General features: G+C 38.5%; 1 protein-coding gene across 1 annotated transcript in view; it reads left to right on the forward strand.

The window, feature by feature from the left end:
* Positions 1 to 13,133, forward strand: part of Iqch (IQ motif containing H) — a 222,292-nt gene that overhangs the window by 134,400 nt on the left and 74,759 nt on the right. The window contains exon 14 of the mRNA XM_017798967.2: positions 9,134 to 9,325. Within this exon, the coding sequence (XP_017654456.1) occupies positions 9,134 to 9,325 (192 nt within the window). The remainder of the gene's footprint in view (positions 1 to 9,133; positions 9,326 to 13,133) is intronic.

Here is a 13,133-nt window from a genome sequence, read left to right on the forward strand (position 1 = left end):
AGCTGCCATAGAGAATTTGGGCACATCTGAAATGCCACGGATACAGAAGAGGCATGGGTCAAGGAAGGGAGGTTGTGGTAAGGAAAGTAGGTGAACTAACTTTGATCAAATTCTTAGTATACATTTTTTATTTGATTCTCATACAATGCATCAAAATAGGGATTATCACTCTCCTTTTATGACTGCAGAAAGAAAACTCATTTTCTAGTCCAATGTCACTGGTAGGGCTGGAATATAAACCAAAAATCTATCTCCTCCAGATCACCATTCTACACTGGAATGGCTGCTGTGCCTCTGGATGACTCAGGGGCCTTGGGCAAGCCTCCTTAGCTTTCATGTCCTCTGTTCTTTATCTATGAAATGAGCTGATGGATTAGGTAATTCTAAATCCTTTCCAGGTCTACAGTCCTATCCCCTCAGAAAGTTACCCTAACAGTGCCCTTTCTGGCTTCCAATCAAGATCCAGGCGGCTGGCACTCTTGGCATGCTGAGCTCCAGCCAGAGTATAGGTCAGCATTGTGGTGAGCAGAAACAAGTAGGAAAGGGTTTAGGTACTTAATGCTATTTCTCAGAGCTTACATTCAAATTATTTGAGTAATTAATCACTCAGAGGCAATCAACTTTTTAAAACACAAAAACTAAACCCTCACTTTTAAATCAGTTCCTACTCCTGTTTAGCCGTTGCTTTATTTCTTTCTAATGGGTTGGAGAGAGTGTGTCAGTGCTGATTTTCATTCAAATGGATGGCTTTGAGGAGACTTTTTTAAAGTGCGCCAAAAACTGTTTGCATATCTCTGCAAGTTACCATATAATCTGTGAATTTGTAATGGTAAATATGCAAGTATAAAAGCCATCATGTCTATTTTGGGGCAGTTTAATGTTTATGAAGACATTCTAAACTATCTTTGTCTCAGGTCAAAACAAGAGATCAGTAGTAATAAACTGAGGCTATAAGCAAAGGAATTGGGAGCACTTTAGGTTGTTGTCATCTGTGGTAATCTGCCTGGAACTGTTGATACTGATTTTCTCTAAATGATCACACAAGACCTGTGGTCTGTGGTGTGTTCTCTGCCATCATTCGCTCACATTTGAATCTTTATAAACACACACTGAAGACAATACTGTGGTACTATCTTGCCTGAAGACAGGCATGCCCACAGATGGAGTTAAAAGAATACTTTCTGGGGCTGGAGAGACAGCTCAGCAATTAGGAGCACTGGTTATAGCTGGGCATGGTGGTACATGCCTTTAATCCCAGCACTTGGGAGGCAGAAGCAGGTGGATCTTTGTGAATTCGAGGCCAGCCTGGTCTACATAGTGAGCTCCAGGCCAGCTGGGGCTACTAGGAGACTCTGTCTCAAAAAGACCAAAAAAAAAAAAAAAAAAAAAAAAAAAAAAAAAAAAAAAAAAAAAAAAAAAAAGAAAAGAAAGAAAGAAAAAGAAAAGAAAAAAGGATCAGCGGCTGCTCTTGCAGAGGACCCGAGTTCAGTTTCCAGCACCCATATGGTGGCTAACAACCATTTGTAATTCCAGTTCCAGAGGCTCCAATGCCCTCTTCTGGTATCTGTGGGCATTACATAATATAGGTGCACTTACATCCATGCAGGCAATACACTCAGACACATAAAATAAAATAAAAATAATAAAATATTTTTTAAAAAGAGAACACTTGGCAACAAAGATGTATAAATCTAAAGGAGATAGAAATCCAGCCAGGGTGGAAATGTGCTCAGAACTTGAACTGAATTGCTACGTATGCTCTTCCCTCGACACTGTTCATTCTGCAAGATGGGCGAAGTGTAGTGACTGTAGCATGCCAAATACGCAACAGGGTTCAAATCCTGCCTCTACTTTATGGTCAGAGCTATGTGACCTTAGACAAATCTTCATCTTCATAGTAGGGAGTGTAGTATGGATTGAATGAGAGGCAAAGTAACAAAGGACTTTGAACTTGCTAATCTGTTATCAGATGACTGTGCCTCAGAATACCAGGGACATTGTAACTCAAGTCACCCATTCTCCTGGGCTGTTTCATTTGTTTGTTTTACATTTCTGCATTGGAACAATTTGTGGGAGAAGGAAAGCAGTTAAGTAAGCAAGCGGAAAGGTGGTCAACAACCATAGCTGAAACAAATCTACCAAGTACTACCGCCAGCCACTGTCTAAGTATTGCTGAGTTTCCCAGAACTTCATTCTCAGAAGTTCATTTGAAACGTGAATTTAAATTGTATCAGAAAAATCATATTGTATAGATTAAAAGCTTAGACTCAAACTCCTAACTTGTGGGAAGGGCCCAATAGAGTAAATCATATAAATCGCAGAGGAGCTTTGAGTTTTGCCCTTTTTTATTGCTGTAAGATACTGTAACATAAAATGTCATTATCCTAGCCATTTTCAAGTATATACAATTTAGTGGCATTAAGTGCATTCACATTGTTATACAAATGTCACCACTGTTCATTTCCAAAATTTTCATCATCCCCAGCAGAAATTCTGTATGCATTAAATAATAAACAGAGTTCTGGTTCTACTTCATAGTTATTTCAAAGCTGGAGGATCTGGAGACTTATGTCTAACCCCTCATTTGCATATAAGAAACCGAGGTTCAGAAAGATGGACTGCTCTAAATTCCAGCTTCTTAAACTGTGGGGTTGTGTAAGTTAATGTGAGGGTTGTGAAAAATGACAACGGGGAAATGTTTTGAAACATGAAATGACCGAAAGTCAATTCAAAACCAAACAAGTCATAAATATAAGGCATTTCTGGTGGCACTCAGAGTAGACCTGGGTTCAGTTCCCAGTAACCACATCACAGCTAGCAACCATCTGTAACTTCAGTTCCAGGGGATCCACTAAGTATACCCATATCATGCAATGCCTGTGGAGGTCAGGAGAGGGTATCGGATCCTCTGGAACTAGAGTTACATATGGTTGTTAGCTGCCATGTGGGTGCTGAGAACTAACTGAACCAGGGTCTTCTGCAAGAGCAGCCAGTGCTCTTAACAACTGAGTCATCTCTCCAGCCCCCAAATAAGATTTTAAAAAAGAGTTTGTTATTGGGAAATGATTTTAGTCTTGCTGAAACTTTCCAAATATTTCAAATTTATTGTATTCATAAATGCTTTCCAAAGTGTTGGTTAGAACCACTGGTAATCACTATAAAGCATATGTACTTGGAAATGGACTTTGTGGTAGAATTGTTGGAAGTGGGTATCAAGTCAAGTGCCTTTTTTCTTTTGGAAACATTTTTTAAAAATAATTTATTATTTTTATTTTATGTGTAATAGTGTTCTGCATGCATGTACATAAGTTCACCCAAGCTGTGCAATGCCTGTGAAGGTCAGAAGAGGGTGTTGGATCTCCTGGAACTGGAGTTACACAGAGACAGTTGTTAGCTGCCATGTGGGTGCTGGGAATCGAACCCAGGTCCTCTGTAAGATCAGTCAGTGCTCTTAACTGCTGAGGCATCTCTCCGGCCCCCCTTTGGGAACATTTAAAGAGTTTCCAGATTAGAAGTCTATACAGAGAAGACGACCATGGGATTTTTTTTCCTTCATTTTTTTGTATTGATTTTCCAGACGCTTTAGCGTTAAACCATGCCAGAAGTGTTGCAGAGATGAATCACTATTATCCAAAGGCCGCCAGCCTCTTTTCCTTCTGACAGAAGGAAAATTCCACGTGGATCAAATAAATACAGATGTGTAGTAATTAGTTCTATTCCCAGTGAGCCTATTTCCAACACACTAAAGATGTGAGCGATTATGGAACTTCACCCCAACAGCTTTTATCAATTTAAACTGCTAAACAACAGGATAGGTCATAACCCAGCCTGCTATTAATAATGTATTTATTATGTGCAACATTATAAATTAGGAGTATGGATTAGAAAAAGACAACTTTTAACAAGAGTGATCTACTTTCCCCCCAGAAGCACCACATGTGCCTGGCCACTCACCTGATGTACAGTCCCAAGGCAATCAAAAGAATAAAAAATCTCATCCAAGGAAAAGAGGCATACATCGTGGGTGGGCTCCTCCACAGAGATGATTTAGCCGTGGCTGATATGTTGGATGTCCCCATCCTGGGATCAGAGCCTGAGCTAGCTCACCTTTACAGTGCCAAGTCTGGAGGCAAACGAATCTTTGACAGTGCCAATGTGCCAGTGCCCCCTGGAATATATGACATCTATACTTATCAACAGGTATGTGGGGTGGCTCTGTTCAAATATCTCATAACCTCTTGACTTTGTAACCTGGAGCCAGCTCTACCCATGAAGACCATGTGAATGCTTGAGCTGAGGGGATCTACATTAGCCTGCCTTCCTTCTTTCCCTTCCTTCCTTCCTTCCTTCCTTCCTTCCTTCCTTCCTTCCTTCCTTCCTTCCTTCTCTCTTTCTTTTCTTTCTTTCTTTCTTTCTTTCTTTCTTTCTTTCTTTCTTTTTCTTTCAATACTGTCAGTTGAGCCCGGGGCTTCTTACATAGTAGGTAAGTACCCTACTACTAAGCATATATCCTCAGCTCTCTTTTAACATTTTGAGACATGGTTTCACTAAATTATCCAGACTGGCCTTGAATTTGTAATCCTCTTACCTCAGTCTCCCAAGTAGCTAGGATTACAAGCCCATACCACTGGGCCTGGAGGCCTTCATGTTTTAAAATAACTTTCTGTTGGTCTTGTAGAAATTACTGTAATTTCAAAAGTTCTTACTATTTGATTTAAGTTATCAAATGCTGTTAAAATTATTTACCATTGGGCCTGGGCATGGTGGCATATGCCTTTAATGCCAGCACTCTGGAGTCAAAGGCAGGCACATCTCTGTGAGTTTGAAGCCAATCTGCTTCACATAGGAAGTTCTAAGCCAGCCAGGGATGCGTAGTGAGAACTTGTCTCCAAAAAATATTATTTGCCAGTTGGACTAATCTACCATCAGTATTTAATACCTTAATATCATCATATCCACTAGAGTCATTTAATATAGGACCTTAAAAAATATGAGAGTCAAATTTGGCTGGAAGAAGCAGGTTTGGAAAGCTCTGTTGAGTGCTGGGTGAGATTGCAGAATGCTGCACACATCCTTGGCACCATAGAAAAATACTTTGGCATCTTAGGAAAGGCCCTGAAGAAAGTAGGGGACAGAGCCCAGAAAGAGGAAGTGAAATGGCCCCAGGATCAAAACCACGTTTGGTTTTTCCTTGGACTGGGTCTGTGGTACTGCTTTCTTGCAGCAAATATTGGGGCCCAGGAACACTTGGAGAACACACTAGAAATGTTTTCTTTCTGACTTAGCTCTGGCAGGTGTTCTCCCATTTAACTGCCTTCTGTCTACATAATAAAAAAAACAAAACAACAACAAAAAAACCTAAGAGACAATGGCTATAACATTTCCTAACCTCTGTTTCCGTACTATCTCTTGACTGATCCTCAGAACTGATCATAAATTCTCTCTTACCCTCTTCTTAGTATTGAAGAACCACACACTGTGTGGTGGCTCATGAGGGACAAATTTAGTGACTTCCTTCTGCTCAGTTGCCAGTCAGGATGCTCTGCATATCATAGCCAGACACCAAAATCAAACCTTTGAACAAATCATACTGTTTTGAAAGACTGTTTTGAAAATACTATGAGTTCATCAAGTTGCCCTGAAGTGTCTTGGTCTTGCTTGAGTGTTCTTGGTTGATACTTGGGCTTATAGAGGAAGCACAAACTGGGAAAAGCCCAAGAAATGTTAGTAGCAGAGTGATAGAGGCTTTCATTGCCATTCATCTCCACTGGAATTTGAAGATAACTAAGTACATTGTTCAGTTCTACTTCCTGATAGAATTTTGGGCTTGCAGACTTAATACAAGTGAGATATAATTTTAAATAATACAATTTAACACATACACATACACTACAACCTTTATGACTTTAAAACAAATGTGTGATATTTATATTGAGTCTTAGTTTCATCTTCCCTGATGAGATAGCAGACAATTTTTGCTTTGAAATATTCTTGAACTTTATGTTAATTATTGTTGAAGGTGTGAGCACATTTAATGCAGTACAAACTCTGTCTAGTGTTAGTAGTCAGAAGTAGGGCTGAAACCCTATTCATAGACACACCAGATTTGAGGGATGTTATTTGACTTACAGCAATAAACTGACTTATATCTGAGTTCCAATCTGCTTATTTGGAAGATAATCATCTAAGCTCATCAAGATCTGAAGTATTCCACTGGTCCACTGAGAATTTTCCAGAGACTGACAGCTCTGCCTAATCAATCTGAGTATATCAGTGCTTTGAATCTGCAGATGGTGATGAATCAATAACACTGACTTTTTATCAATGTGCATTGTAAACTTAAAGTGGGTGAAAGCTGCGATTATTTTAACTTAGGTTAATAAGTATTCTTGAGTGGTAGTTGAATTTTTACCTTAGTCATTTTTCTGTTTCTGCTTTTTTCCAGTATAACATGAATCATAACTAAAAAATATTACATTTCTTAAACAGATAGGCTCAAACAGAAAATGATAAATGTTTGGAAATGGCATAAAGACATTCGGTTTATGACTGATTTTTTTAAAAAAACCTAGCATGAGCACAGTGAGAATTTCCTGTTTTGATCCATAAAATAACTAAGCAAGTCCCTCTCTGGCATGTGCTCCATATAAAATATTGACAGCTTTGGTTAAATAATCAAAATGGCGATGCTATTTTAAAGCACTGTTCAATTTTCACTTAAAGATAGCACATAATTCTTTCTAGTGGTGCAGTCTTTACAATACTATTGATCACTTTCATTGCTGTAGGGGATCCATCAACAGATGTCCATTTATAGGAGTTTCAGAAACAACAAATAAGAGGATTTGGAGGAAACACATAATAATTCTGTTAATAGTTGAAATCTCCAAATATATATCTAAATATATAACTTTTAAAAGGCTATACTAGAACACCTTTTTTTAAGCAAAATCAATTTTTATCTGATATTAAGAAGCCAAGCATGATTTCTGCTTCTATAACATGTGGTCATAATATAGCAAAATATGATAAAATGTAGAATACATCTTCTCAATAAATTTGAGGAAGAAGGGCCAGCTCTGGAAGACACAGTAGAAGCCTTCTTTGACTGTCATCGTTGCCATATGGCATGTAGACGAGAGCATTTTTCATTTAAACACAGAAGTATCCACAGATACTACTTGATAATTATGGACCTGAGACAGTTCCATTTTCACCTTCATAGCTGCATGAGGTTTCTGGGGACCCCAGTGTGGCTATTTAGATCTCTTCTACACTGCCATGTCATGTAGCATACCCAAGATCATTTGCTGGGTAAACACAGTTTAAGGTAACATATTGTGCCTTTAAACAAAATCATTTTAACCTTGTATTTCCAGACCTCAGCAGAATTATAAATCTTTAGTTCTTTCATACTCTTTAGTTAAAAGACAAAAATAAAAATCCATCAACTGTGGTGGTACATGCCTTTAATCCCAGGAGGCAGAGGCAGGCAGATTGTTTGGCCAGCCTGGCATGGTCTACACAGAAAGTTCCAGGCCCTCTGGGGGCTACATAGTGAGACCCTGTCTCAAAAACCCAAAACAATTAATTAGTTAATTAATTTTTAAAAATAAAATAAATAAAAATTCATTTGTTGGGCAAAAGAAGAATTCTTTATTATTCAAAAGAATAATGAATAAGAATATCATAGAGTCTGTAAGTACAGGAGGTCACTGACAATAATAGCATGATCACCTGCAAGACACATGATACTTAGTGTTGTGTTACCTTCTTGGAAGTACTGACCAATCATTTTGTGAAGCAATGAGTTGGCTTTCTTCAAGGCTGTACTAGAACACTCTTATATACAATTAAGTAGATTTGCTATAAACAGACTTTTGTCTGATCCAAATGCAACCCAAATGGCTTATTGACTGGAAAGCAACCCATTTCTCTGGCTCCTCCTCTGACTTCTTTCTCTATGTCACCCTTTTGCACTTGTCTGCAGGCTGGGATAGGAAACCCCATGGAGGGGGAATGAGAGAAGGCCTTGGAGTTAGAGCAACTTGAGAGAATTACTGCTCTGCCACTCAATGTTCTATGATCATGGGACGTTATTTAAGTTAGTTAGGCTCTACTTACATGTTAAATGGAACCACTCAGAGTACCTAAATCATAGTAATACTAAGTGGGAAACTTCATGAAAGGTACTGTAAGCCAAAGGCCTAGTTACTGCTGAGTATTCCATAATGTTAGCTATTAATGTTATCACCATTTTGGAATTAAAGCATAGACTTATTCTTTTCAATTTCATATGTCTAAGCCAATTCTTGAGTGAGTTTTGTTTTATATTAAAAGTAGATAGCTGTTCATTCCAGGAAGTTGTTTCTATGAATGTTTTTGTCTCCATTGTCTTGCTCCATAATACATTTTTTTTCATGTCACACTTATAGTAAACTTGGCCATTTGGCCAGACAAATGCATTGCATGTATGTTAGTGAGGAAAAATGTTTTATAGGTCACAGTATTTGGAAGTTCAATGGCACTCCTAATAATAAAGATTTTCAAGACTATATTTCTTTATAATCTTGAAAGTATAAAAACTCTTGTTAAGAATCAATAAAAAACAATACCAGGATTCAATTTCAGATATTTCAAGATTGTTTACAGTTTTTGTTTCCTTCCCAAGTCAGCAGAATAATCATTTTGGAATTTCTCCTAAAAATGTGACTGAACTTTTAAACATGCCCCCTTGGTTAAGGATTTCTTTTAAAAATATTTTATTTACTATTTTTATTTTATGTGTATGAATGTATCGCCTATGTGTGTATAAGTGCACCCATGCCATGTAATGCCCAAGGAGGTCAGAAGAGAACATCAAATTCCCATAGACTGGAGTTACAGATGGTTGTTAGCCATGATGTGGGTGCTGGAAATCAAACCAGGGTCTTCTGCAACCAGTATTCTTAGCCATCTCTCCAGCCCTGGTTAATGATTTCTTTACATGAGATATTTATCACTTGAAACTTCTTGAACTTGTCTTAATGAGTGGAGGAGAACCTAATGAACAGGCTATGTAAAGTAAAGACACATTTAAAGTACCACAATCAAGTCAGTGTGATAGAAATGTCCCTGTGCCTTCGCCCCACAGATGATAGAACAGCTGAGCCAGCTAGTGACTGATCACCTGCAAATCCAACGCTGGGTCTTTAAAATGAACATGGAATTTGGAGGAAATGGAACAGCATTTTGTGACATTCCTTCACACCTACAATGCTACAAATGGGTGCTAAAGGAGAGTAACAGATACGGCTGTGAAAACTGGACCAAGAAGTGGGCACAAGTGAGTGTTCAGTGCTGACTTATCCAAGGTGTCTGTGGACAGTTAGGAGATGAAGGTTCTTTCTCCTAGACTCAGTTCTGTTACTATCAGAAGGGTCTTTCCTAGTCCTCAGACCTTATGTACAACACGAATAGATTCATTGGGTTACTTTAAATATCACTTGGGGAAGGACCCTAGGAATGTTCATTCATCTCTTCATTGATTATGATAATTAAGAAGTTATTTTTTTTAATTATGCTCAGGTAGCATTACAAATCTCAGCATTAGCCCTAAGTAGGTCTATCACATGCTTCTACCAACAGTTGTGACTAAGCCAGCTGTATTTTATTATGAGAAATTCTATTAGTGAATGGTTGTCACTGAAAGCTAATATATAATAGCACTCTGTCAGCAGTCATGTTCTTGAAGACATTCCAAGGAAATGTATGTAACTGCTCGTCTCCGTGAGATGTTGCATAAAATCCCCCAGCAAAGCTGAGCAGTAGGTTCAAGGTCTCAGGATATGAGTGGAGATGTTTAAACCTTTCCACTTACGTTGGTGAGATGAATTATACAGGCTATCAGTCTGTTCCAAAGTTGCTTAAATAATTCTATATGGCTTAATGTTTAAATTAAACCTTGAATCTAAAAGCAGTCCCGTTTTGCATCCAGAGACTTGGCTTCTTGTAATCCTGTGACTTTGTTTTGGCTGACCTACTACTTAAAGGAAAATTGAGCGGCAAATTCCCTTAACTGGTTCCGTCCCTACTGGCATACATAGCGGTGGACTGTGCAAAGTGATTTGCATCTGCTTTGAGCATCCCACTACGGAAGTCTATGAATCAAGATACAAGTGATAGAGAGGGAGGGGCACACTGGCAGGAGCCACATTATTCCTCGGAAAGTGAGCTGATGAATAAATCTGGAAGCAGTCAGGAGGGAGAGTTCCCTTTGACAGATGCAACACTTCTCTCCATGACCCATTCTGCCTTTCTTCCCCTTCCAGCAGTGAATGGACTAAATGCAGAGCCTGTCGTGGCTAGCTAGCTCTTTACATATTATTTAAAGGACAGCAAAGTGTATTACTCTTCTGGAAAAAAAATAAAACAAAGAAAATGTATTTAATTTTGAGGCCCATAGAGGTTTCTCTTATGTTCTCTTTGAACTGAATTTTATTTCATATTATATAGAAAAATCTTTTTGAAGCAATGCTGTTGAGATTAAACCATGAAAAAGCCTAGCATTTTTATTTTAAAAACTTGAAACATTAGTGTACACAGTGTTTGCTGGTCTCAGCATTTCAAACCAACAATTCCTAGAGAATTCCCCTGACACTAGACTATGATAAATTTGCAGTGTTGACTTTGAATTTCAAAAATATTTACAATACAGACATTTGGCTGAATTGTGGTTAGACACCTTACTGTACAGTATTTAATTTCAACTATTTAAAACTGTTATTTTAAATTGTCACCAAATACATTTGGCACTGTTGTTAATGTTATTAAATTTGAAACTTTAAATAATTAATAGTCTATTTAAATTGTTTTTTAAACTTAATAGGAAAAAGTAATTATTCAGAAGTCCTGTTATAGTTGAGGCTTATGCTGAGCCGTAAGTCAAGGTATGTGAGGAGCCAAAGATGAAACTAAAAATAAAGCATTTCTGAATCCCGTGTCCCATCCCGTGTCCCGCGTCCGTCCCCCGTCCCCCCCCACCACCACACTGTCAACATTCTTTGGTCTTCAAAGGGAAACCCTACTTAGAGTGCCGGTGAACTGTAGTCTCCGCTGAGGGTAGCTTCTGAGTTTTTAGGATTAGAATCCTTTGTTGCAGAAGACCATTGTACCGGTGCACATTTAGACATCAAAGCATTACTTTATGAACACAGGCGCATTTTAATGCCCTATTACAGTTTGTAGACCTGTTCCTTTTGATAATGAAGATGTTATGTCATCAAGCCTAGCCTGGCACATACAAAACATATGCTGGCAGGTTATTAAAAATTTCAGCTTCTTGATGAAAGACTATCCTGCAGGCTAAGAGTCCAGAGAAAGACTACATTCTGGGAGAATTATTAGAAATGAGAATATGACTGTAAGCACTAAATTATGTTAATACTTACAAATAGCATCATTTGCATAGCAGTTTATGACACGATGCCATGATTTTTCTCATTGGTATGTTGTAGGCAACAGATTAAAAGCAGTGCTGTTTATGGGAGTTGGAACTGTTTGGATTCCCTTGCATTTTACGTAGATACTGGCTTTAGAGGTAGGCAGGATTCAGTCTAGTCTCAAAATGTCTAACACAAAGATCATCTCTATTTCTACTCCTCTAGTTTCAAACCAGAGTTATTTGGCTGGTTGCAGTTGAGACTTGAAACAAAGTCACAGGGGTCATCAGATGCCAAAAGCTATACAGCAATGGAAATAAAGTATAACTCCCTCCCTCCCTCCCTCCCTCCCCTCTCTTCTCCTCTCCTCTCCTCCCCTCTCCCCCCTTTCGGCTTGGTAAGAAGCCTATCTTTGCCATCCTATTGGCTAATGAAACCAACTTCCCCTCATTCCATTCAGTGAATCCCAGTAAGCTCAGCCACTGAGTGCTTAATGCTTATTAAGGTTTGTGAATCCACACACTTGTACACACTCCAAATTCCTTGCTTCTGAGTCAGGGTATTTGTTTCTACTTAGCAGGCCATAAGGCTTTAACAAACAAAGGCACATTTACAGGGAGAAGCCTTCCTGGGCACATTTGCCTAAGAGAGTCTAGGGAAGCCCAGTCTGCTTACTGTGCTATCAGTCTCTCTTGTGGCTTGTTTCTATTTTGTTAAAAGGTAAACCTTCCCTCTAGATTCTGGGACACTGTTTGGTGACAGTGATGCTGCTGCTGGTACTCTGCAAGAGAGAGCAGTTCCTCTAGGTAAAGAGTGAAACTGGATTGTTTTCAGGTTTCTCTGTGCAGTCCTTCTTTGGCTCTGTTACCCTGGAGAGTCTGGAATGTGGGTCTTGGCATCACTATTTTACCATTTAATGGGAGAAAGGAAACCAAACTGGCCCTTGAACGGTGCTATTACACATTGTTAATTTGGCCTTTTGAAGAAGAGTTTTCTACCTTCCCTTGTACAGTACTTTGATTCACTTTGTTAGGCACTTGGTATTCATTTAAGCAGCACCAAAGGGGGAAATCCTAATTCAGGGTACCCCAACTTAAAAGGCAGAATAAGCCATAATTATTGTTTTGTCTCCTTAGACAACTAAGTTAGCAATCAAATACACCATTACAGAGGAGAACCATCCACAGTATGTGACTCAGAAACCACACTCCACTGCCATTGTGAAGTCTTGTGAGCAGTTATGGGAGCCACTTTCTCGTGGAGCCACTTTCTCGTGGAGCCACTTTCTCATGGCCAAACTATGTGCCTCATGTATAATTTTGTAGGTTTTTGTTAGGTGATCCCTAAGAGCCATTGACTTCTAACTACACATTCTTAGAAAAATTGAAAGTTAATATAACAAGATTCAAGAAATGTCTAACTAAGTGTATAATCACTTTCCCCAGACTTTATTTTCATGCATTATCTATCTCTCATAGTCACAATAATTGTGAATATGCTAATTAAACAGATCTTAACCATTCTCCATGCTTTTTCATACTTACCACAGCTAATGGCTGCATACTATTCCTTTGTATTGATTAATTCTAATATACTAAATCATTCACCTATTTGAAAGCTTAGGTTACTTCCAGTTTTTTATTGTAGATGGAAGCTTTGTTTTTAGTTTTGGTATGCACATTTTAAAAATGTCTATTATTATTATTATTATTA

This window comes from Nannospalax galili, unplaced genomic scaffold (genome assembly GCF_000622305.1).
Source record: "Nannospalax galili isolate Female #2095 unplaced genomic scaffold, S.galili_v1.0 scaffold54, whole genome shotgun sequence".
In the NCBI taxonomy this organism is placed as follows: Eukaryota; Metazoa; Chordata; class Mammalia; order Rodentia; family Spalacidae; genus Nannospalax; species Nannospalax galili.